Genomic DNA, 26,779 nt, shown 5'->3' with positions numbered 1-26,779 from the left:
TATTAATTATATTATATTATTTATTGTATTAATGAATAAAATTACATAAATGGTAGTAAAGTATAACACAAGAGGAAGGCGAACATCCGACAAACTGCATGAGAAATTGGTATGGTCAATGACTCCCATCATCAACACTTGGGTGGGAGTTGGGCAGTAGAGGTTTTTAGTGAAGGAATTAAGGGGCTCTGGGCCCTTATTTGTGGTCTATGGAATACATACAGCGTTGTGCAAAAGTGGGAGTTGGGCAGTTGGTAGGTCAATGACGCCCATCATCAACACTTGGGTGGGAGTTGGGCAGTAGAGGTTTTTAGTGAAGGAATTAAGGGGCTCTGGGCCCTTATTTGTGGTCTATGAAATACATACAGCATTGTGCAAAAGTTCTAAGCCTTAAGAATGCCTTGAGTGCCTCTATGGCTTAGATGAAGCTGACACAACATCCAAGAGATGAATGTAGAAGAAGAAAACGATGGTGCCATATTAGGTTTCTTTTTCAGGAAAAAGGCCTGAATAAGACCAGATACAGTACAACTTACAAAATACACAAAACATATCGTGGCTGCATAGAAAAAAATTCATGTGATGACTTCAAAGAATCTTGTGGAACATCTTTCTGAAATTATTACATGGACAATATGTGAAGTTCAGAATTTCTTCCTTTGTTGAGATTGTGTCTCATAAGCTGCAGGACACTCTACACTGCGAGGACCTTCCCCGTTGTGAGAACTTTCTTCACTGGAAGAATCTTGTACAGAGTAAAGACCCTGATGTCTTCAATGTGCCCCTATGTTGTAGTAGATGTCATTCTTCTGGCCGCTAAGGTTCTTCAAAAGGAAAGGAAAATCAGAAGAGACATTGTGAGACTGGGTTGTCCCACTGTACAAGAAATAGGATATACTCAAACCTGCTCAGTAAAATTATTGAATTACCAGAAAATATGCAGTTGGGAAATCTAAAAGATGAGGGTAAACCTTTTGGATACAGATAGGGGATTATCCGTAAGTGGTCCCTCAGTGGTCTGAAATGCCTCAGAGGTCCTGAAATGCCTCTTGTGTACATGTGTATTTAGAGCAGGAACATATGGAAGAAGATGTCATGGGTGAAGACTAGAGATGAGCGAACACTAAAATGCTCGGGTACTCGTTATTCGAGACGAACTTTTCCCGATGCTCGAGTGCTCGTCTCGAATAACGAACCCCATTGAAGTCAATGGGAGACTCGAGCATTTTTCAAGGGGACCAAGGCTCTGCACAGGGAAGCTTGGCCAAACACCTGGGAACCTCAGAAAAGGATGGAAACACCACGGAAATGGACAGGAAACAGCAGGGGCAGCATGCATGGATGCCTCTGAGGCTGCCTAATCGCACCATTATGCCAAAATTATGGGCAACAGCATGGCCATGACAGAGTGACAGAATGAAGCTAGATAGCATCTAAAACATCCAATAATTGACCCTGACACTATAGGGGACGGCATGCAGAGGCAGCGGCAGCAGGCTAGAGAGTGTCATGGCGACATACCCTAAATGGACTCAGGCTTCAAACCAATGGGTGGCAGAGAGGAACCAAAGGAGGTGAGCAAGAAGCGCTCAAATAATATCGGTACATGATAAAAGTTTGCCAGTATATTTTGTGGATTACACAGCAGGGTGGCGACAAAGTTAACATGGAAGCCATGAAAACAACCCAAAATTCTGCCTGACACAGCTCGTTTGATAAGGGGACCATGTATGGAGGCAGTGAACTAGTAGTAGATTAAAGGTGCTGCAGTTAAAACTATGTTAGTTGGATCTTGGCATGGAGCTGGCGCTCCGCTGCCAGGCGAGCTTTCGCCAATCCAAGCCCCTGTCTCTAGGCTACTCCCCAAACAGCACTTCTAAGAACCTTTTGTATAAGATCAAGTGTAGTAGCGTTCTTATAAGTTTAGGATATGGCGGGTGAGGGGAATGTAAACAGATGCGCAAGAAGCGCTGAAATAATATCCCTAAATGGTAAAAGTTTGCAAGTATATTTTGTGGATTACACAGCAGGGTGGCGACAAAGTTAACAACTTTGATGTGGAATGCCCTGTAATAGCTCTTGGGCGGTGTGCCTTTTATCGCCTAGGCTCAGCAGTTTCAGCACCGCCTGCTGTCGCTTAGCGACGGCACTGCTGCTGTGCCTAGAGCTACCGACTGATGGCGCCATGCCCACGGATGGTAATTCGGAGGAGGAGGAGGTGGAGGAGGGGTGGGAGGAGGTATAGTAGGCCTTTGAGACCTGGACCGAGGTAGGCCCCGCAATTCTCTGCGTCGGCAGTATATGACCAGCCCCAGGGTCAGACTCGGTCCCAGCCTGCACCAAGTTAAGTGTAGTAGCGTTCTTATAAGTTTGGGATATGGCGGGTGAGGGGAATGTAAACAGATGCGCAAGAAGCGCATGATGCGCATGGAGCTGGCGTTCCGCTGCCAGGCGAGCTTTCGCCAATCCAAGCCCCTGTCTCTAGGCTACTCCCCAAACAGCACTTCTAAGAACCTTTTGTATAAGATCAAGTGTAGTAGCGTTCTTATAAGTTTAGGATATGCCGGGTGAGGGGAATGTAAACAGATGCGCAAGAAGCGCTGAAATAATATCCCTAAATGGTAAAAGTTTGCCAGTATATTTTGTGGATAACACAGCAGGGTGGCGACAAAGTTAACAACTTTGATGTGGAATCCATGAAAACAACCCAAATTTCTGCCTGACACACCTCGTTTGATAAAGGGACGATGTATGGAGGCAGCTATATGGACGACTTTTGGAGGTAGCAATGGAGACAACGTGTGGAGGCTGCTATGGAGACAATTTAATTTGGATAGTGCCTGTATGTGGCAGTCCCAAACATTTTTCAAACCAGAGGAGCAGGTAGGTGGCCCTCCAGTAAAATGGGATAGATTGAGTGCCTGTATGTGGCAGTCCCAAAAATGTTTCAAACCAGAGGAGCAGGTAGGTGGCCCTCCAGTAAAATGGAATAGATTGAGTGCCTGTATGTGGCAGTCCCAAAAATTCTTCAAACCAGAGGAGCAGGTAGGTGGCCCTCCAGTAAAATGGAATAGATTGAGTGCCTGTATGTGGCAGTCCCAAAAATTGTTCAAACCAGAGGAGCAGGTAGGTGGCCCTGCAGTAAAATGGAATAGATTGAGTGCCTGTATGTGGCAGTCCCAAAAATTGTTCAAACCAGAGGAGCAGGTAGGTGGCCCTGCAGTAAAATGGAATAGATTGAGTGCCTGTATGTGGCAGTCCCAAAAATGTTTCAAACCAGAGGAGCAGGTAGGTGGCCCTCCAGTAAAATGGAATAGATTGAGTGCCTGTATGTGGCAGTCCCAAAAATTGTTCAAACCAGAGGAGCAGGTAGGTGGCCCTGCAGTAAAATGGAATAGATTGAGTGCCTGTATGTGGCAGTCCCAAAAATGTTTCAAACCAGAGGAGCAGGTAGGTGGCCCTCCAGTAAAATGGAATAGATTGAGTGCCTGTATGTGGCAGACCCAAAAATTTTTTAAAACAGAGGACCGGGTAGGTGGCCCTCCAGAAAAATGGAATAGATTGAGTGCCTGTATGTGGCACTCACAAAAATTGTTTCAAACAGAGGACCGGGTAGGTGGCCCTCCAGAAAAATTAAATGCATGAAGTACTATAGCAAGAGCCAGTGGGCCCTGTCAAAAAATAGCCATTTTCCTCTGCTTTACTGTACAAAGAGGAGGAGAAGGAGGAAAATGAGGAGGAGGAGGAGGAGTGGATCAATTATTCAGGTTGAGCTTCCTTCACCTGGTGGAGATTGGAAATTCTGAGAAATCCAGCCTTTATTCATTTTAATAAGCGTCAGCCTGTCAGCGCTGTCAGTCGACAGGCGTGTACGCTTATCGGTGATGATGCCACCAGCTGCACTGAAAACCCGCTCGGACAAGACGCTAGCGGCAGGGCAGGCAAGAACCTCCAAGGCGTACAGCGCCAGTTCGTGCCACATGTCCAGCTTTGAAACCCAGTAGTTGTAGGGAGCTGTGTGATCATTTAGGACGATGGTATGGTCAGCTACGTACTCCCTCACCATCTTTCTGTAAAGATCAGCCCTACTCTGCCGAGACTGGGGACAGGTGACAGTGTCTTGCTGGGGTGACATAAAGCTGGCAAAAGCCTTGTAAAGCGTACCCTTGCCAGTGCTGGACAAGCTGCCTGCTCGCCTACTCTCCCTCGCTACTTGTCCCGCAGAACTACGCACTCTGCCGCTAGCGCTGTCAGAAGGGAAATACTGTTTCAGCTTGTGCACCAGGGCCTGCTGGTATTCATGCATTCTCACACTCCTTTCCTCTCCAGGGATGAGAGTGGGAAGATTTTGCTTGTACCGTGGGTCCAGGAGAGTGAACACCCAGTAATCGGTGCTGGAATAAATTCTTTGAACGCGAGGGTCACGGGATAGGCAGCCTAGCATGAAATCTGCCATATGCGCCAGAGTACCAACGCGTAAGAATTCACTCCCCTCACTGGCCTGACTGTCCATTTCCTCCTCCTCCAACTCCTCCAACTCCTCTTCTTCTGCCCATACACGCTGAACAGTGAAGGACTCAACAATGGTCCCCTCTTGTGTCTCGCCAACATTCTCCTCCTCTTCCTCCTCATCCTCCTCCACCTCCACCTCCTCCGATATGCGCTGAGAAACAGACCTCAGGGTGCTTTGGCTATCAACAAGGGAATATTCTTCCCCCGTCTCTTGTGACGAGCGCAAAGCTTCCGACTTCATGCTGACCAGAGAGTTTTTCAACAGGCCAAGCAGCGGGATGGTGAGGCTGATGATGGCGGCATCGCCACTGACCATCTGTGTTGACTCCTCAAAGTTACTCAGCACCTGACAGATATCAGACATCCACGTCCACTCCTCATTGTAGACTTGAGGAAGCTGACTGACCTGACTACCAGTTCTGGTGGAAGTTGACATCTGGCAGTCTACAATCGCTCTGCGCTGCTGGTAAACTCTGGATAACATGGTCAGTGTTGAATTCCACCTCGTGGGCACGTCGCACAACAGTCGGTGAGCGGGCAGTTGGAGGCGGCGCTGCGCTGCCCTGAGAGTGGCAGCATCTGGGCTGGACTTCCTGAAATGCGCACAGATGCGGCGCACCTTCGTGAGCAAATCAGACAGATTGGGGTATGTCTTGAGGAAACGCTGCACTATCAGATTTAACACATGGGCCAGGCATGGCACATGTGTCAGTCTGCCGAGTTGCAGAGCCGCCACCAGGTTACGGCCGTTGTCACACACAACCATTCCCGGCTTGAGGTTCAGCGGTGCCAGCCACAGATCAGTCTGCGCCGTGATGCCCTGTAATAGCTCTTGGGCGGTGTGCCTTTTGTTGCCTAGGCTCAGCAGTTTGAGCACCGCCTGCTGTCGCTTAGCGACGGCACTGCTGCTGTGCCTAGAGCTACCGACTGATGGCGCCGTGCCCACGGATGGTAGTTCGGAGGAGGAGGTGGAGGAGGGGTGGGAGGAGGAGGAGGCATAGTAGGCCTGAAACACCTGGACCGAGGTAGGCCCCGCAATCCTCGGCGTCGGCAGTATATGAGCAGCCCCAGGGTCAGACTCGGTCCCAGCCTCCACCAAGTTAACCCAATGTGCCGTCAGCGATATATAGTGGCCCTGCCCGGCAGCACTCGTCCACGTGTCCGTGGTCAGGTGGACCTTGTCAGAAACGGCGTTGGTCAGGGCACGGATGATGTTGTCTGACACGTGCTGGTGCAGGGCTGGGACGGCACATCGGGAAAAGTAGTGGCGGCTGGGGACCGAATACCGAGGGGCGGCCGCCGCCATGAGGTTGCGAAAGGCCTCGGTCTCTACTAGCCTATAGGGCAGCATCTCCAGGCTAAGCAATCTGGAGATGTGCACATTAAGGGCTTGGGCGTGCGGGTGGGTTGCACTATATTTGCGTTTCCGCTCCAGCGTCTGGGGTATGGAGAGCTGAACGCTGGTGGATGCTGTGGAGGATCGTGGAGGCGACGATGGGGTTTTTGTGCCAGGGTCCTGGGCAGGGGGCTGACTAGCAGCTGACACAGGGGAAGGAGCAGTGGTGTGCACGGCCGGAGGTGAACGGGCTTGTTGCCACTGAGTGGGGTGCTTAGCATTCATATGCCTGCGCATACTGGTGGTAGTTAAGCTAGTAGTGGTGGAACCCCTGCTGAGCCTGGTTTGGCAAATGTTGCACACCACAGTCCGTCGGTCATCCGGTGTTTCCTTAAAGAACCTCCACACTTCTGAAGATCTAGCCCTCGCCGCAAGAGCCCTCACCACGGGAGCTTCACTAGTTGACAGTGGCGCTGATGCACCAGCTCTGGCCCTGCCTCTCCGTCTGGCCCCACCACTGCCTCTTCCAACCTGTTCAGGTCGAGGACTCTCCTCCGTCTCAGAAGCACTGTGTTCACCCGGCCTCTCAACCCAGCTTGGGTCTGTCACCTCATCATCCTCCGATCCCTCAGTCTGCTCCCCCCTCGGACTTCCTGCCCTGACAACAACTTCCCCACTGTCTGACAACCGTGTCTCCTCATCGTCGGACACCTCTTTACACACTTCCACTACGTCAAGAAGGTCATCATCACCCACAGACTGTGACTGGTGGAAAACCTGGGCATCGGAAAATTGCTCAGCAGCAACCGGACAAGTGGTTTGTGACTGTGGGAAGGGTCCAGAAAACAGTTCCTCAGAGTATGCCGGTTCAAATGCCAAATTTTCCTGGGAGGGGGCAGACTGGGGGGGAGGAGGCTGAGGTGCAGGAGCTGGAGGAGTGGGGATTTCGGTGACATGGGTGGACTGCGTGGAAGACTGACTGGTGGTGGACAAATTGCTCGAAGCATTGTCAGCAATCCACGACATCACCTGTTCGCACTGTTCTGGCCTCAACAGTGCTCTACCACGAGTCCCAGTAACTTCAGACATGAACCTAGGGAGTGTAGCTCTGCGGCGTTCCCCTGCTCCCTCATCAGCAGGTGGTGTCTCACCCCGCCCAGGACCACGGCCTCTGACCCCTGCAGTAGTTGGACGCCCACGTCCCCGCCCTCGTCCTCTACCCCTAGCCCTCGGGTTAAACATTTTTAAAATGAGAGTTATAACTTTTTTTTTTTTTTTACTTCTTTTTGTTTTTTTTTGTGTTTTTTTGTGTTTTTTTTTTTTTTTGTGTTTTTTGTTTTTTTTTGAGTTTTTAAAACCAAACAATCCTATCCTATTGCTATGGCTATTTTCTAGCCAAGTATCAAAGGAAGCACACTACTATGCCAGATGAGATTACACTGAGTTAGTGCCTAATAGAAATCCAACCCCTACTGAATTTTGCCACTTCGGCCTTTGCTATGGATATGTGCGCCACTAAGCGCAGAACACAGCGGTCGCAAGTCTCACTACAAATTGCTCAGAATTGGCAAGTACATGCACTGCAGAAACTACAGCCACCAGCAGATCAACCAGAAATCAAATATATAGAACGCTACTGTAGGCTTCAAGAAGCTGTTTGTATTCTCCTATGGCTATTTTCTAGCCAAGTATCAAAGGAAGCACACTACTATGCCAGATGAGATGACACTGAGTTATTGCCTAATAGAAATCCAACCCCTACTGAATTTTGCCACTTCGGCCTTTGCTATGGATATGTGCGCCACTAAGCGCAGAACACAGCGGTCGCAAGTCTCACTACAAATTGCTCAGAATTGGCAAGTACATGCACTGCAGAAACTACAGCCACCAGCAGATCAACCAGAAATCAAATATATAGAACGCTACTGTAGGCTTCAAGAAGCTGTTTGTATTCTCCTATGGCTATTTTCTAGCCAAGTATCAAAGGAAGCACACTACTATGCCAGATGAGATGACACTGAGTTATTGCCTAATAGAAATCCAACCCCTACTGAATTTTGCCACTTCGGCCTTTGCTATGGATATGTGCGCCACTAAGCGCAGAACACAGCGGTCGCAAGTCTCACTACAAATTGCTCAGAATTGGCAAGTACATGCACTGCAGAAACTACAGCCACCAGCAGATCAACCAGAAATCAAATATATAGAACGCTACTGTAGGCTTCAAGAAGCTGTTTGTATTCTCCTATGGCTATTTTCTAGCCAAGTATCAAAGGAAGCACACTACTATGCCAGATGAGATGACACTGAGTTATTGCCTAATAGAAATCCAACCCCTACTGAATTTTGCCACTTCGGCCTTTGCTATGGATATGTGCGCCACTAAGCGCAGAACACAGCGGTCGCAAGTCTCACTACAAATTGCTCAGAATTGGCAAGTACATGCACTGCAGAAACTACAGCCACCAGCAGATCAACCAGAAATCAAATATATAGAACGCTACTGTAGGCTTCAAGAAGCTGTTTGTATTCTCCTATGGCTATTTTCTAGCCAAGTATCAAAGGAAGCACACTACTATGCCAGATGAGATGACACTGAGTTATTGCCTAATAGAAATCCAACCCCTACTGAATTTTCCCACTTCGGTCTTTGCTATGGATATGTGTGCCACTAAGAGCTAAACACAACGGTAGCAAGTCCCCCTGCTAATTCCTCACAAAATGGTAAAAGATGCAAATTAAAATAAAAAAAGTAGAACGTTATTGTAGCCCTAAGAAGGGCTGTTGGGTTCTTTGAGAATCACTCCTGCCTAACAGTAAGCTAATAGAACACCCTAACGCTTTCCCTGACCAGCAGCAGCTCTCTCCCTAGCGGCATCCAGAGACAGAATGATCCGAGCAGCGCGGCCAGCGGCTAGTCTATCCCAGGGTCACCTGATCTGGCCAGCCAACCACTGCTATCGACGTGTAAGGGTACCACGTCATGCTGGGTGGAGTGCAGAGTCTCCTGGCTTGTGATTGGCTCTGTTTCTGGCCGCCAAAAAGCAAAACGGCGGGAGCTGCCATTTTCTCGAGCGGGCGAAGTATTCGTCCGAGTAACGAGCAGTTTCGAGTACCCTAATGCTCGACCGAGCATCAAGCTCGGACGAGCATGTTCGCTCATCTCTAGTGAAGACCCTTTTACGTATAACATTTTGGGGGTGGTTTGGGCTATGATACCAATGGGACACCAGTTGGATATACTCAAGGTTCAAATATTGTGAGTTTCTTCAACGAAAATATGATGTTCTGCTGCAGTACCAGCTGCCATACCTCATACATGTGTTCTGTTCCTCGTGAGTTTTGCGTTGTATTACCTAGACAATATGAAGTATGTCAGGTTAGTGGTATGTCAACAGTACCCAACAGCCCAATACAAAACCTGACAAATTCAATTCTTCTGCATAAAACACTTGGACTAGGAGAGGCCAACCAAACTACTGGAGGCATGACCCCTCTTGGCCATTGGTGGCCTTACTCCCTCCCTTAGTGTTTAGACTGCCCGCTGAATTGGTACTTAGACTTTGGCTGCCACCGGGGACAAGTCGCGCCTATGGAACGACCAGGCGACACCACACCGCAGCAAGACCATCCTGCTTTGTGGCGGACTCTGGTGCAGACTGCCTACCACTTAGACTCCGGTCCCAGGTGTCGACTTGTGTCATAGTCCGTGGTGGTCCAGGGGGTTCACTGACCCGGAGTGGCAATGACTGTTGTCAGGTTTTCTTTGCATAGCATGTGCTCACCTATAGGATTAGCAACGTCTACCTACTAACAAACCCATCATGGCAGTAAGTGTGATGCTACAGTATCTACAAGATAGCGGCACAGATTACAATTACCTAAAGGTCTCTTCTTCATGTGTCTCTTCAGAAAGCAATACGTTCCCCCGAATATCAGAATCAGGATCACAATGTTACTAACAACCATCGCAGCGATGATGCCCGAGTCCACGGAGCTGCAAACTGCAGAGAAAATGTGAGATACAAAAGATCTTATTGCATAAGCGGAAATTATATGCCGAAGTATCATCTGGACTGTGATTCAGGCAGAAAGTTATCCAGTCTCAGTCATTACACCACGTTTTTCATGTGTTTCTACTTCCACTACTATTACTCACTTACTGCTGCAAAGAGTAAAATTACTACAGCTAATGACGACAAAGAATATGGATATTAATGCTATTGCCACTGTTACTACTACTTCGATTACTAATAGAAGGGCTACAGCTCGGAGTAAAATTGCTACTTCCTCTACTAGTGCAACTACTACTACAAATACTAATATCCCTACTACTAGTATTTCTACATCAAACATTCTTATATTACTACAACAACAACTGCTAATAAAACATTTACTACTGTTAATGAGTAATATGACAGCTACTAATTATAATAATAACACTAACGCTACTACTATTACTACCATTACTCCAAATACTTTACTACTACTGCAACTACTGGAATTATTACAACCCTTTCCTACTGATATGAGTAATTTTACTACTACAACAAATAACAACCAAAATAACACGACAGGATAACAACAACCTTGATGTAATTTATACCTAATGCCCCCCCCCCCCCCTCCTGCTCCCCAGTTGTGTGAAGCTGTCACCAGACACGGGGTTTTGTGAAAATTGTTACCTTGTTGAATATTGTGGATATGTCCAGTCAAGAGGATGGGCTTGGAAAGACACTTCTAATATCACTACCACTGGTACAACTACTATGACTTATTTCTATGTATATTATAAGTTATTATTATATTACTATATTCTTTATTATTACTACTGATACTATCATTAGTAATACTATGTTGGTACTTCTATGTTTGGTAATTCTACTACATTGGCTACGACTACCACTACTCAGACTCACACCAATTCTATGATTAATATTGCTACGACCTATCGTACTTCCACTGCTAATTTCTCTTAAACTGTCTACTGGCTACATTACTACTACTATGATGACAGGTACCACGACCAGTACTATCAGTATTACTAATATAATTTTTGCTCACAACTATTACTACTACTAGAGATACTCTAGTATTACTCTACTTCTAATATGGATACTATACTGTAGAACCATTGCTACTACAATTGCAGAAAATACAAAATATGGTACTGTATACAATACACAAGTCACATTTTTGCTGGACTGTTCATGGTTTTTGGGATTTACGCAGCTTCGACAGGTATTTAACAGGGCTTTGCGCTGGGATTGTGTCGCACGCCATCGGATTGTGGCACGGCTCCGTTGCTTCCATTGGACAGAAATGGGGGGGGGGGGGTCGTTGGAAGATCTGACGGATTTGGACTGAGTGTGGGATTAAACTTTCAAATTGTGTCGCAAGACAATGCACTCTGGTGACTAATACCACTAATTCATCGCTGCCAGTAGACTTAGTGGTGGTGAAAATGGTAGTAGTGTTAGTAGTGTGTACTTACCAGACTTCTGCAATCATTATTGCACTATATACACTCACTACAAGCACTTTACTACACTTTATTACTACTACACCACTATTTCAGTTATTTACTACTTGTCATAGTTCTACTACAGCAGTTACTACCGCTAAATCTCACGTGTCAGCCATACGCACCGGGCATTGTAGTTTTTGCTGGGTTTGCATCTGTAGATAAAAAAAAACACAAGTAATGAATCATTGGTGACGGCAGAGGTTCTCTGTCCATGTATAAACTAAATTAAACTAAACTAGACCAAATCCTACTACTAGTTTACAATTACTACTATTACTAGGGTTCTACTGTAACCGAATGGCCAATATCACTATAAGACAATAAATTCTACGCGGCTACTACTCTGCTACTTCTTGTGTCATGTACACTGCTCCTATTTAGAGTTATGTTCCCCTATACTAACTATACAGATAGCTGCGGGTTTTAGAAGATAACCACAATGCTTTGCGAATCCTCACCTTTAAGGTCCAGGGTGATGACTCTCTGTGTAGTCACATTATTTCCCAAGGTGACAGTGCAGGTGAGTGAGACTGGATCCTCTTCAATGGACGGAGTAAATGTGATGTTGGAGTGATGGGTGGAGGTGCCATCTTCATTATTTATGGTGTACATCTTCTCTTTAAGATTTCCATTCCATGTAATGTTTGGAGAAGCCCCAAAACATCTCCCAGGGCTCGTACACGTCAATGTAACCTCATCACCAGAAACAATACATCCCACAGGAGAAATTTCTGGTTTATCGGATAATTCTACATAAGAAGAGAGAAGGTCCTCAGAGGATTTTGATCTATAACGTAATGTATAATCATACAAGTAGATTGATTGTAATTTTTCAAATATATTCTGAAGGCAATACTTTTTAAATAAGTGGAGCATTTTGGCGCCCAATCAATCTGCTATTTTGTCTTAATCACTAGAGGAGACAAGACTTCTTTACTGTAAGAACTGTAAATTTGTTAAATAGCCGAGCTCAGGAGCAGAGCACAGCAGGGACAGAAAAGAGCTTCAACAAGGGCCGAGATGCCTTTTGACATCAAAATAAGTTTGATGGTTATTTTTAGAGATGAGCGAGCACTAAAATGCTCGGGTACTCGTTATTCGAGACGAACTTTTCCCGATGCTCGAGTGCTCGTCTCGAATAACGAACCCCATTGAAGTCAATGGGAGACTCGAGCATTTTTCAAGGGGACCAAGGCTCTGCACAGGGAAGCTTGGCCAAACACCTGGGAACCTCAGAAAAGGATGGAAACACCACGGAAATGGACAGGAAACAGCAGGGGCAGCATGCATGGATGCCTCTGAGGCTGCTTAATCGCACCATTATGCCAAAATTATGGGCAACAGCATGGCCATGACAGAGTGACAGAATGAAGCTAGATAGCATCTAAAACATGCAATAATTGACCCTGACACTATGGGGGACGGCATGCAGAGGCAGCGGCAGCAGGCTAGAGAGTGGCATGGCGACATACCCTAAATGGACTCAGGCTTCAAACCAATGGGTGGCAGAGAGGAACCAAAGGAGGTGAGCAAGAAGCGCTCAAATAATATCGGTACATGATAAAAGTTTGCCAGTATATTTTGTGGATTACACAGCAGGGTGGCGACAAAGTTAACATGGAAGCCATGAAAACAACCCAAAATTCTGCCTGACACAGCTCGTTTGATAAGGGGACCATGTATGGAGGCAGTGAACTTGTAGTAGATTAAAGGTTCTGCAGTTAAAACTATGTTAGTTGGATCTTGGCATGGAGTTGGCGCTCCGCTGCCAGGCGAGCTTTCGCCAATCCAAGCCCCTGTCTCTAGGCTACTCCCCAAACAGCACTTCTAAGAACCTTTTGTATAAGATCAAGTGTAGTAGCGTTCTTATAAGTTTAGGATATGGCGGGTGAGGGGAATGTAAACAGATGCGCAAGAAGCGCTGAAATAATATCCCTAAATGGTAAAAGTTTATTAGTATATTTTGTGGATAACACAGCTGGGTGGCGACAAAGTTAACAACTTTGATGTGGAATCCATGAAAACAACCCAAATTTCTGCCTGACACACCTCGTTTGATAAAGGGACGATGTATGGAGGCAGCTATATGGACGACTTTTGGAGGTAGCAATGGAGACAACGTGTGTAGGCTGCTATGGAGACAATTTAATTTGGATAGTGCCTGTATGTGGCAGTCCCAAAAATTTTTCAAACCAGAGGAGCAGGTAGGTGGCCCTCCAGAAAAATAGAATAGATTGAGTGCCTGTATGTGGCAGTCCCAAAAAGTTTTCAAACCAGAGGAGCAGGTAGGTGGCCCTCCAGAAAAATTGAATAGATTGAGTGCCTGTATGTGGCAGTCCCAAAAAGTTTTCAAACCAGAGGAGCAGGTAGGTGGCCCTCCAGAAAAATTGAATAGATTGAGTGCCTGTATGTGGCAGTCCCAAAAAGTTTTCAAACCAGAGGAGCAGGTAGGTGGCCCTCCAGAAAAATTGAATAGATTGAGTGCCTGTATGTGGCAGTCCCAAAAAGTTTTCAAACCAGAGGAGCAGGTAGGTGGCCCTCCAGAAAAATTGAATAGATTGAGTGCCTGTATGTGGCAGTCCCAAAAAGTTTTCAAACCAGAGGAGCAGGTAGGTGGCCCTCCAGAAAAATAGAATAGATTGAGTGCCTGTATGTGGCAGTCCCAAAAAGTTTTCAAACCAGAGGAGCAGGTAGGTGGCCCTCCAGAAAAATGGAATCGATTGAGTGCCTGTATGTGGCAGTCCCAAAAAGTTTTCAAACCAGAGGAGCAGGTAGGTGGCCCTCCAGAAAAATAGAATAGATTGAGTGCCTGTATGTGGCACTCCCAAAAATTGTTTAAAACAGAGGAACGGGTCGGTGGCCCTCCAGAAAAATTGAATAGATTGAGTGCCTGTATGTGGCACTCCCAAAAATTGTTTAAAACAGAGGACCGGGTCGGTGGCCCTCCAGAAAAATTAAATGCATAAAGTACTATAGCAAGAGCCAGTGGGCCCTGTCAAAAAATAGCCAGTTTCCTCTGCTTTACTGTACAAAGAGGAGGAGAAGGAGGAAAATGAGGAGGAGGAGGAGTGGATCAATTATTCAGGTTGAGCTTCCTTCACCTGGTGGAGATTGGAAATTAGGAGAAATCCAGGCTTTATTCATCTTAATAAGCGTCAGCCTGTCAGCACTGTCAGTCGACAGGCGTGTACGCTTATCGGTGATGATGCCACCAGCTGCACTGAAAACCCGCTCGGACAAGACGCTAGCGGCAGGGCAGGCAAGAACCTCCAAGGCGTACAGCGCCAGTTCGTGCCACATGTCCAGCTTTGAAACCCAGTAGTTGTAGGGAGCTGTGTGATCATTTAGGACGATGGTATGGTCAGCTACGTACTCCCTCACCATCTTTCTGTAAAGATCAGCCCTACTCTGCCGAGACTGGGGACAGGTGACAGTGTCTTGCTGGGGTGACATAAAGCTGGCAAAAGCCTTGTAAAGCGTACCCTTGCCAGTGCTGGACAAGCTGCCTGCTCGCCTACTCTCCCTCGCTACTTGTCCCGAAGAACTACGCACTCTGCCGCTAGCGCTGTCAGAAGGGAAATACTGTTTCAGCTTGTGCACCAGGGCCTGCTGGTATTCATGCATTCTCACACTCCTTTCCTCTGCAGGGATGAGAGTGGAAAGATTTTGCTTGTACCGTGGGTCCAGGAGAGTGAACACCCAGTAATCGGTGCTGGAATAAATTCTTTGAACGCGAGGGTCACGGGATAGGCAGCCTAGCATGAAATCTGCCATATGCGCCAGAGTACCAACGCGTAAGAATTCACTCCCCTCACTGGCCTGACTGTCCATTTCCTCCTCCTCCAACTCCTCCAACTCCTCTTCTTCTGCCCATACACGCTGAACAGTAAAGGACTCAACAATGGTCCCCTCTTGTGTCTCGCCAACATTCTCCTCCTCTTCCTCCTCATCCTCCTCCACCTCCACCTCCTCCGATATGCGCTGAGAAACAGACCTAAGGGTGCTTTGGCTATCAACAAGGGAATCTTCTTCCCCCGTCTCTTGTGACGAGCGCAAAGCTTCCGACTTCATGCTGATCAGAGAGTTTTTCAACAGGCCAAGCAGCGGGATGGTGAGGCTGATGATGGCGGCATCGCCACTGACCATCTGTGTTGACTCCTCAAAGTTACTCAGCACCTGACAGATATCAGACATCCACGTCCACTCCTCATTGTAGACTTGAGGAAGCTGACTGACCTGACTACCAGTTCTGGTGGAAGTTGACATCTGGCAGTCTACAATGGCTTAGCGCTGCTGGTAAACTCTGGATAACATGGTCAGTGTTGAATTCCACCTCGTGGGCACGTCGCACAACAGTCGGTGAGCGGGCAGTTGGAGGCGGCGCTGCGCTGCCCTGAGAGTGGCAGCATCTGTGCTGGACTTCCTGAAATGCGCACAGATGCGGCGCACCTTCGTGAGCAAATCTGACAGATTGGGGTATGTCTTGAGGAAACGCTGAACTATCAGATTTAACACATGGGCCAGGCATGGCACATGTGTCAGTCTGCCGAGTTGCAGAGCCGCCACCAGGTTACGGCCGTTGTCACACACAACCATGCCTGGCTTCAGGTTCAGCGGTGCCAGCCACAGATCAGTCTGCGCCGTGATGCCCTGTAATAGCTCTTGGGCGGTGTGCCTTTTATCGCCTAGGCTCAGCAGTTTGAGCACCGCCTGCTGTCGCTTAGCAACGGCACTGCTGCTGTGCCTAGAGCTACCGACTGATGGCGCCGTGCCCACGGATGGTAGTTCGGAGGAGGAGGTGGAGGAGGGGTGGGAGGAGGAGGCATAGTAGGCCTGAAACACCTGGACCGAGGTAGGCCCCGCAATCCTCGGCGTCGGCAGTATATGACCAGCCCCAGGGTCAGACTCGGTCCCAGCCTCCACCAAGTTAACCCAATGTGCCGTCAGCGATATATAGTGGCCCTGCCCGGCAGCACTCGTCCACGTGTCCGTGGTCAGGTGGACCTTGTCAGAAACGGCGTTGGTCAGGGCACGGGTGATGTTGTCTGACACGTGCTGGTGCAGGGCTGGGACGGCACATCGGGAAAAGTAGTGGCGGCTGGGGACCGAATACCGAGGGGCGGCCGCCGCCATGAGGTTGCGAAAGGCCTCGGTCTCTACTAGCCTATAGGGCAGCATCTCCAGGCTAAGCAATCTGGAGATGTGCACATTAAGGGCTTGGGCGTGCGGGTGGGTTGCACTATATTTGCGTTTCCGCTCCAGCGTCTGGGGTATGGAGAGCTGAACGCTGGTGGATGCTGTGGAGGATCGTGGAGGCGACGATGGGGTTTTTGTGGCAGGGTCCTGGGCAGGGGGCTGACTATCAGCTGACACAGGGGAAGGAGCAGTGGTGTGCACGGCCGGAGGTGAACGGGCTTGTTGCCACTGAGTGGGGTGTTTAGCATTCATATGCCTGCGCATACTGGTGGTAGTTAAGCTAGTAGTGGTGGAACCCCTGCTGAGCCTGGTTTGGCAAATGTTGCACACCACAGTCCGTCGGTCATCCGGTGTTTCCTTAAAGAACCTCCAGACTTCTGAAGATCTAGCCCTCGCCGCAAGAGCCCTCGCCACGGGAGCTTCACTAGTTGACACATTTGGCGCTGATGCACCAGCTCTGGCCCTGCCTCTCCGTCTGGCCCCACCACTGCCTCTTCCAACCTGTTCTGGTCGAGGACTCTCCTCCGTCTCAGAAGCACTGTGTTCACCCGGCCTCTCAACCCAGCTTGGGTCTGTCACCTCATCATCCTCCGAGCCCTCAGTCTGCTCCCCCCTCGGACTTCCTGCCCTGACAACAACTTCCCCACTGTCTGACAACCGTGTCTCCTCATCGTCGGACACCTCTTTACACACTTCCACTACGTCAAGAAGGTCATCATCACCCACAGACTGTGACTGGTGGAAAACCTGGGCATCGGAAAATTGCTCAGCAGCAACCGGACAAGTGGTTTGTGACTGTGGGAAGGGTCCAGAAAACAGTTCCTCAGAGTATGCCGGTTCAAATGCCAAATTTTCCTGGGAGGGGGCAGACTGGGGGAGAGGAGGCTGAGGTGCAGGAGCTGGAGGAGTGGCGATTTCGGTGACATGGGTGGACTGCGTGGAAGACTGACTGGTGGACAAATTGCTCGAAGCATTGTCAGCAATCCACGACATCACCTGTTCGCACTGTTCTGGCCTCAACAGTGCTCTACCACGAGTCCCAGTAACTTCAGACATGAACCTAGGGAGTGTAGCTCTGCGGCGTTCCCCTGCTCCCTCATAAGCAGGTGGTGTCTCACCCCGGCCAGGACCACGGCCTCTGACCCCTGCAGTAGTTGGACGCCCACGTCCCCGCCCTCGTCCTCTACCCCTAGCCCTCGGGTTAAACATTTTTAAAATGAGAGTTATAGCTTTAATTTTTTTTTAACTTTTTTTTGTGTTTTTTTTTTTTTTTTGTGTTTTTGAGTTTTTAAAACCAAACAATGCTATCCTATTGCTATGGCTATTTTCTAGCCAAGTATGAAAGCACACTACTATGCCAGATGAGATGACACCGAGTTATTAAACAAAATAAACGTAAAATAAAAAAGGACAAATGGCAGACTGTGCCTAATTGAAATCCAACCCCTACTAAATTTTCCCACTTCGGTCTTTGCAATGGATATGTGCGTCACTAAGCGCAAAACACAGCGGTCGCAAGTCTCACTACAAATTGCTGACAATTGGCTAGTAGATGCACTGCAGCAAGTACAGCCACCAGCAGATCAACCAGAAATCAAATATATAACGCTACTGTAGGCGTAAGCCGTTTGGATTCTCCTATGGCTATTTTCTAGCCAAGTATGAAAGCACACTACTATGCCAGATGAGATGACGCTGAGTTATTAAACAAAATAAACGTAAAATAAAAAAGGACAAATGGCAGACTGTGCCTAATTGAAATCCAACCCCTACTAAATTTTCCCACTTCGGTCTTTGCAATGGATATGTGCGTCACTAAGCGCAAAACACAGCGGTCGCAAGTCTCACTACAAATTGCTCACAATTGGCTAGTAGATGCACTGCAGCAAGTACAGCCACCAGCAGATCAACCAGAAATCAAATATATAACGCTACTGTAGGCGTAAGCCGTTTGGATTCTCCTATGGCTATTTTCTAGCCAAGTATGAAAGCACACTACTATGCCAGATGAGATGACACTGAGTTATTAAACAAAATAAACGTAAAATAAAAAAGGAAAAATGGCAGACTGTGCCTAATTGAAATCCAACCCCTACTAAATTTTCCCACTTTGGTGTTTGAGGTGGATATGTGTGCCACTAAGAGCTAAACACAACGGTAGCAAGTCCCCCTGCTAATTCCTCACAAAATGGTACTAGATGCAAATAAAAAAAAAAAAAAGTATAACGTTATTGTAGCCCTAAGAAGGGCTGTTGGGTTGTTGTAGAATCACTCCTGCCTAACAGTAAGCTAATAGAACACCCTAACGCTTTCCCTGACCAGCAGCAGCTCTCTCCCTAGCGGCATCCAGACACAGAATGATCCGAGCAGCGCGGGCAGCGGCTAGTCTATCCCAGGGTCACCTGATCTGGCCAGCCAACCACTGCTATCGACGTGTAAGGGTACCACGTCATGCTGGGTGGAGTGCAGAGTCTCCTGGCTTGTGATTGGCTCTGTTTCTGGCCGCCAAAAATCACAACGGCGGGAGCTGCCATTTTCTCGAGCGGGCGAAGTATTCGTCCGAGCAACGAGCAGTTTCGAGTACGCTAATGCTCGAACGAGCATCAAGCTCGGACGAGCATGTTCGCTCATTCCTTTCTTATCCAATACCTTTTCTTCATGGTACCCTATACCCAACTTACAGACGAACCCTAGATGCAAACGGACCTCTGGATGTTGGTAATTTACTGTACTTTATTCTCAGGCTACAATAATCACCTATAACAGGTATCACAGGTGTCTGTAATGAAGCTTTATTATTAATCCAAAAAAAATCCAATTGTCACAGAGACCAAAACATTTTTTGCTGGGGTTACAATTATAAAATATACGTTCCGACTTACATACAAATTCAACTTAAGAACAAACCTACAGAACCTATTTTGTACGTAACCCAGGGACTGCCTGTACTGAAAGTACAGGATATACCTGGATTCCATGGTTTTAGTCTTCCCTCTAGATAATACCTGCATAGGATGACGATACCTCACTCTGATGACCCCGACCAGCTTGATATTACAAGGTCACCCATTTATAGTAATTTCTACCGTGATATTTTCGATTACATCTCTGGAGTCAAGTCATATTTTTGGGGATGAGTAATTTTGACTTGTACAGGCAGTCCCCGGGTTATGTACAGGATAGGTTCTGTAGGTTTGTTCTTAGGTTGAATTTGTATGTAAGTCAGAACTGTATACTTTATAATTGTAACCTCAGCCAGAATTGTTTTGGTCTCTGTGACAATTGGATTTTAAAAATGTTGGGTTGTCATAAGAACCAGGAGTAACACTAAAGCTTAAGTGCACACACCTGTGATACCTGTTACAGCTGTTTATTGTAGCCTGGGGCTAAAGTACAGTAAGTTACTGGCATCCAGAGGTCAGTTTGCAACTAGGGGGCGTCTGTAAGTCGGGTGTTATTAAGTAGGGGACCGCCTGTAGTTAATATGGTTGAAACAAAAAAATATGTCCATCAATTTTAACCAAGAAGGAAAGGTATTGGATAAGAAAAGAATGTAAAGGGAACAATTCTATATTATAAAATATTCATCAGACTTATTTTGATGTCAAAAGGCATCTAGGGCCTTGTTGAAGCTATTTTCTGTCCCTGCTGTGCTCTGCTCCTGAGCTCGGCTATTCAACAGATTCACAGTTCTTGCAGTAAAGAAGTCTTGTCTCCTCTAGTGATAGCAGATTGATGGGGCGCGGAAATGCTCCAGTTATTTAAAAAGTTTTGCCTTCGGAATTTATTTGAAAGATTACAATCAATCCATAAAACATATCCAGCACAGGTACAGGTTACAGATGACATCATATCACTTAACCATTTCAAGCTCAACCACGTTGGTAATCTGATGTCCGCCATAATAACCTGTAAACAATTCCCCCCTAGTCTCTAGCTTCCCACACACCTGATAATCAGGCTAAATATGGATAATAATAATTTTGGATTGATTGTACTATATATACACGAGTATAAGCCAAAGTACTTAATTTTTACCACAAATAACTGGGAAAATGTATCAACTCGAGTATAAGCCTAGGATGGAAAATGCATTGGTCACAGCCTCCCTGGGTAAAGCAATGCCCAGCAGCCTCCCCCAGTAAGGAAATGCCCAATGTACCTCCATAATGAAATACCCTGCAGCAGCCCCATAGTAATGAAATGCCTTGCAGCACCCCCCAAATAATGAAATGCCCAATGTAGCCCCCGCCAAATAATGAAATGCCCTGCAGCTCCGTATCAATGAAATGCCCTTTAGACCCCTATTAATGAAATTATCTGCAGCCCCCCCATTAATGAATGCTCTGCAGTCTCCCAAATAATGAAATGCCCTGCAGCCCCCTATGAATGAAATTATCTGCAGCGCCCCCCCCCCCCATTAATGAATGCTCTGCAGTCTCCCAAATAATAAAATGCCCTGAAGCCCCCCATTAAAGAAATAGTTTGCAGCCCTCCTAATGAAATGTGCTGGTGCCCCACGGTATGTAAAAAAGAATAAACTTACATATTCACCTTCTGACGCTCCCTGATGCTCCTCACAGCTGCTCTTCCTTCTTCTCTTCCCTCGTAGCAGAGTAGGCAGAGACGTGTCCATGAATGGAATAGTTGTTAGATGTGTGCACTCTATTCAATTCAATGCTTGAGCCAAAAGTGTTCGTAGCTACACAATCTGCTTTGTTCATGGTCCCAATTGACGTCAATTGAGAGCGCAAGGGCAGTACCTAAACTACTCCATTAAGAATTGTGGTCCCACCTATGGACATCCTATGGATATGTCATTAATATCTAGGATGTGAGTACAGGTTGATATATGATTGTGCCCTATCATCTGGTTGGACATTTACTGAGAGAAACCAACTTAGGTAAGAGAAATATATGGACTGTCCGTACTTTATGAGGACTATACCATCCCATGAGGAGAATAAACATGGTAAAAATTGGAATATTCTACTTACCAACGACTTTCACATAAGTTCTGTAGTTCGTGAAGGTATTTACTGCCCCTCTATCATCAACTTTAAAGGTGTAATAATCTGTGTCTCGTTGACTTGCATCATTGATCATCAGAGAACAATCTCCTCTCGAGACATCTCCAGTGAGGAAGATCCTGTCTCTATTTTTCATAGTCTCATAACCGGTCTTAGAAGCCACAGGATTATTTGCCAAAACACTTCCTTTCAGCCAGGTTCCTCTGGTGTTGCTTGTGAGGGCAAATTTTAGCGGGATTTCAAAAGTGCATGGGATTCGGACACAGAGTCCTTCCTGAACGACGACACTTTGTGGAGCCTTTACACTGTAATCTGGTAAATACTGAGAGCTGACATCTGGATACAAAAGTAAATGGTAAATGATGTACATGTTGTTCAAAAAGTTTCCCAATAATGTCTAATATTTTAATCACTAGATTCCCTATAGGTACTTGTCATTGATAAAAAATGGATGATCTATGAGAGCCTAATGCCTGGGACCCAAATAGCACCAGATTAAAAAATCCAGAATCAGCTTTAGTTTGAATATTTTTTTTTCGATCAACTGTAAACCTTATTAAAGGGATCAGTGAGAGACCAAACATGCTACAAGAGATCAAAAAGAGTCTAAAAGGGTCTAGTGCATCTTTTCACACTTGGAACTACTCAATTACGATTAAAATTACTAAAAAAAAAATGTAAATTCATCATCAAAATATGTATGGGGGCATCTTTGGAGTTTTGTAAACTGCAAGCTCCCGGCGCTCGGCCGGGCGACTCCATGCTCCAGTAGCACCTGAGTGAAGTTGGCCCCCCCACTTTGTTTAAATCAAACAAAATTGGTGTCATGTGTGTGTGCTACGTTTGTGCTGGTTTGTGCAGCAGAAATTTTTGCTTGTGCCACTATTTTTTATTTTAAGATATTAATAAAAGTTTCCAGAGGACATCAGAGGTCAACCAGCCCCCCCACATTGCCAAAATCAAACAAAACTGGTACCAATCAATTGCGCTACATTTGTGCTGCTCAAATTTACTGTACGGCTTTTGTTTGAATATATTAACAAATTTTCAAAGGTCAAAAGGTCAACAAAACTGATGTCAATATTAGTGCTATGTTTGTGCTGGTTTGTGCAGTAAAAATTTTTTTTGCTGCTATCATTTTTAATGTATTCATAATTTTTTCCAGGGGTCATCAGACTTCATTCTTTCCAAAGTACAATGTGTTTGCTAGCTTCCCCTGGTGATCAAACCAGAGAAGTGTCACTAGGTTTGTTTTTTTGCTAGTTCATGCTAAACACTTAAACCTATGCAAACACCTAAACATACCTTAAAAATGATAGCACAAATAAAAATGTTGCTGTACAAACCAGAACAAACGTAGCACTTATGTTTAATTCCAGTTTTGTTTGGTACATTCAATATATTCAAATATAAAACAAATGTAGCACAAAAGATTGGCACCAGTTTTGTTTGAGTTGGGCAATGTTGGGGAGCTGGTTGACCTCTGATGACCTCTGGAAATTTTTATTAATATCTTTAAAAATGACAGCGACACAAACCAGCAAAAATGTAGCACAAAATTTGACACCAATTTTGTTTTATTTAAACAAGGTGGGGGGGGGGGGCAACTTCGCTTAGGTCCCAGTAGCCTCTGAAGATAATTTACATAAAAGAAAAGATACAGGCCCAGATTTATTAAAGTCTATCTGACTTTGCACTGGAAAGAATGTGGAAACTCCTTGTACAGATATTTATAAAATGTCTGCACCAGTTTTGTGTCGCAGCTGCTCTGTGTTCAACAAGACAGAAAAATAAGCACCAAAAGGGGTAGTTACTGCTTAGCCAGACCCTGTGACACAATGCTGTCCAACGTGCACCACAATTGTGCAGCAAAAGTGCTCCAGAAAAAAGTGGTGCAGGAGCAGTGCAGGGAGCGCCAGTTTCATGAAAAACTTGCACTACAATTCATGAATCTGGCGCCCCCTGCACACTAAACAGGCAAACTGCACCTAATATAAGCTGCACTGTTTTTGATAAATGTGGGCCAGAGTTTTTATTTATTGAGATAGGCCAAAAATATTAGGTAAAGGCCTTGCTGGGCATGAAAAACATGAGCATGAGATTCCTAGGCTTACTGGACATAAAGAATCTTTTTGGTGTTGGACTCCAAGCACAATATACCCACCTTTCCTCAGTAGCAGGAGAGTCAGTATCATTACTGAATAATGTAGACGGCAGTCAGCTGTTGTTTCCATCTTGAAGTTATTCAGCCAGTAATTGTCTCTGAAAATATAAAAAACAGGGTCAGCTATAAAGCAATATAGAGAACTTGTCACCAAGTCAAATATAAGAGGTCACCACCACCTTTGGCTAAGACAGCTGCTTTCACTTTGTAGTGGGTTATTGTAGGGTTACAGGTTATTGTAGATCAGCTCTTATTCGTTTGCATGGGAGCTAAGCTGTACTGAGGTTGTGCAACCACTACACAGTGAACGGCGCTGTCTGCTTCCTGTTCCATTCTCTGTTCAGCAGCTACTGAGATTTTTGGATCTGTCGATGATGCTGGTTGTTGGACTTACACTCTTCAGACATTGATGACCTCTCTTCAGATATCAATTAACCATCAAGAGACTCACGTCTTATTGGCTGATGGATATGGGACCACAAAACCTACCCTGGAAGATTACCATGCTACACGTTAGGTTTTTCTATAAACCACCTTCTTACTGGTGTTGCCCGCTATATGTTATCATGCCCTTCTTCTGTCACTGTCTCTTTGAATTAAAATTGAGAAGAATTTCCGAAAATATTGCACAACTTCTGCATTTTTTTAAAATGTCTATGCTCATATGTATGTCATAGATATAAATTCCAGTATTACAAAATGCAAATAATATTGCAAAAACTTGTTGACACTGAGAAATAGAAAATATCTGTTAATCTGGAAAAAAATGACTCTCAAACTGACATGACATGTACACATTGTACCAGCATGGGGTGTGAGGGAGCTGCAAGGGGCCATCGGTTTATGGTGAACTTGAACTTGACCTTATATGTAGGCTACAAACTGAGCAAAAATCCTACCACAAAAACACAACACGCTGCCACCACTTTTTGAGTTAACCCAATTCCCACACTCTGCTCTCCAGCAGTTAAAGGGGCAGATTTATCAAGCTGTCTAAGATTAGGAATGTGCTTAGTTCCCCCATGGTGACCAATTACAGCTCAGCTTTCATTTTACCAGTGCTCATGAATATTTTAAAGGGGTGCTTGTTTGATAAATGTGCCTCAAAGTGTTAAGGTTACGGATACATTGTAAAATCAGGGATTACATATTATACTATACACAAATATATGATGTAATGTACAAAAGACATAAAATAATACAAATAAAACAATTATGAATAAACTGGAGAAAGTAGAAGATCTAATTCATAAACAACCATCTTTCCGGTTCCTTAGGGATGGGACAATGAGTGGATCCGGATCCAGATATATGATCTGGGCTTCTATTCTCACCAAACAGCTCATTGGGTAAGCTCTAGAGATGAGCGAGCACTAAAATGCTCGGGTGCTCGTTATTCGAGACAAACTTTTCCAGATGCTCGAGTGTTCGTCTCGAATAACGAGCCCCATTGCAGTCAATGGGAGAACCAAGCATTTTTTTGCTAAAATTTTGTACATAGCGAGTCCTCCTCTCATCCGTAAAATGTAGATAATTGTGTCCAGTCTAGAGAATGCTCTGTGATTTCATCAGCCTGGACTACTTATTGATACTTTGTGGCAAACTAGCAAAGAGAAGCTTCTGATGAGTAAACTCAAGGATGTTATCCAAACTAGATAGCATTGTATCAATTTCTGAACCGAGAATGGCCAAACAAAATCCCCATCGCTCTTTACACATGGGCAATAAGACACTTAAAGGTTAAGAATTATGAGACAAGAATCAATATCCGCTTGAGCCCCCCTTCAAGCTCTGATGACATAAAACTCTAAAAGACATCTCCTCAAATGACTTAACACAAAAGAACCATTTACCGTTATTCCAATTTTCATTCAATAAATTCTCATTGATTCCCAAGTCTTCAGTCTCCAGTAATTCCACTAGTGTGTCTCGAAGAGAAGGGGACCAGAAAGATTGACATAGGCTAACATGATAGAAGTGCCTGGGGTTTGTTGCCTCCTTAATCTTTCCATGACCCTTCACACAATCCTTGTCCACTTACTTGCTAACATTGTCTTTCTCCTGGGTGAGGGTGTCCTTGGGTGCCTCTTACCTGTAGGCCTTGTCATGGATGATGTAATCCTTCACTAGATGCTCTGACAGCTCGTCTATCGCCTCCGATCTCCTGAATTCCCTATAGTATCTCCTCTTCTACCTGCTGATCATTGACCAGAAAGCAGAAGTTTCTTCAGACCAATACAAAGTTGTAGTGACTAAGAGACTGAGTCAGAGATTGAGCAGAATATGAGGCAACAGAACTAGGTATTTCTTCATTAAGCCATAAAGTTTGCAAAAGCCTAAATCACCAACAAAATTTTTATTTTTATTACATCTTTCAAAAAAAGTAACAAAAATGGGGCGTGGCCTGGATGTGCTCTGAGACGGACGTGTGAGAAGGAGCTCCGTCTCTAGGCCTGCTAGCGACTACTATTCCAGCAACAAGTAGCTATCCCAGAAAACCGGAGTACTTTAATAAGTGTCCACGTACCATGATGACAAGGAAGAGGTCGGCGAAAACGGGTCCAAAGCGACTCACGGACTTCTACTCAACAAGACCCCAGGCGCAGGGCCTGTCACAAGATGGCGGCGAGCACCCGTCCTCACCTTCCTCCTCAGCCAGCGACGGCAGCTCTCCGTCTCAACCTTCAGCTCCGGAACAGAGATCCCCGTCGGAGCGGGAAATAAATGAGAGGACAATATCACCTCCAGGTCAGGCAGAGCCAGCACCAGCCACGAGGCTGAATAAGGAGCGCGGCTCAAGCAAGATGGCGCTGACCGGACAGAGATACAGCTTCTCACTGAGCCAACGCCCAGACAAGCAGAGACCTCGGCTATCTGACACATTAACAGGTACCTCAAAAAAGCCCATGGAGGACCCAATAAGAGATCTCCCTAGTACAGATCAGCCGGCGTCAGAGACATTTATTAAAAACATGATCCTGGCATTGAAAGGGTCGTTACAGAAAGACCTATCC

At 45.9% G+C, this 26,779-nt stretch overlaps 1 protein-coding gene across 2 annotated transcripts; it reads right to left on the bottom strand.

Moving 5' to 3' along the window:
* LOC140065375 (sialic acid-binding Ig-like lectin 14) lies at window positions 1-25,967 on the bottom strand. Of its 2 annotated transcripts, none has more exons than XM_072112971.1 (8): window positions 25,858-25,967; window positions 23,766-23,863; window positions 21,569-21,937; window positions 11,834-12,124; window positions 11,498-11,527; window positions 9,730-9,852; window positions 9,161-9,204; window positions 1-824 (listed from the first exon to the last, which is right to left on the bottom strand). In XM_072112971.1, the coding sequence occupies exons 2-8, from the start codon at window positions 23,833-23,835 to the stop codon at window positions 774-776; spliced, it is 978 nt and encodes a 325-aa protein (XP_071969072.1). In that variant the 5' UTR covers window positions 23,836-23,863; window positions 25,858-25,967; the 3' UTR covers window positions 1-773. The 2 variants fall into 2 exon arrangements, with proteins under 2 accessions (XP_071969072.1, XP_071969074.1); XM_072112973.1 differs by having other exon boundaries at window positions 25,807-25,958.
* Window positions 25,968-26,779: the final 812 nt, after the last annotated feature.

This window comes from Engystomops pustulosus, chromosome 6 (assembly GCF_040894005.1).
Source record: "Engystomops pustulosus chromosome 6, aEngPut4.maternal, whole genome shotgun sequence".
Taxonomy (NCBI): Eukaryota; Metazoa; Chordata; class Amphibia; order Anura; family Leptodactylidae; genus Engystomops; species Engystomops pustulosus.
This window is presented reverse-complemented; position numbering and strand designations above follow the sequence as displayed.

Bases quoted from the DNA above. Each gene is read 5' to 3' on its own strand.
- LOC140065375 (XM_072112971.1), bottom strand. From the start codon at position 23,835: ATGGAAACAACAGCTGACTGCCGTCTACATTATTCAGTAATGATACTG. The intron at 9,205-9,729 runs GTAATTGTAATC...CATATTGTCTAG, and splicing joins CATGAAGAAGAGACCTTTAG to GTAATACAACGCAAAACTCA. The intron at 825-9,160 runs GTATGGCAGCTG...TTCCTTTTGAAG, and splicing joins GAACAGAACACATGTATGAG to AACCTTAGCGGCCAGAAGAA.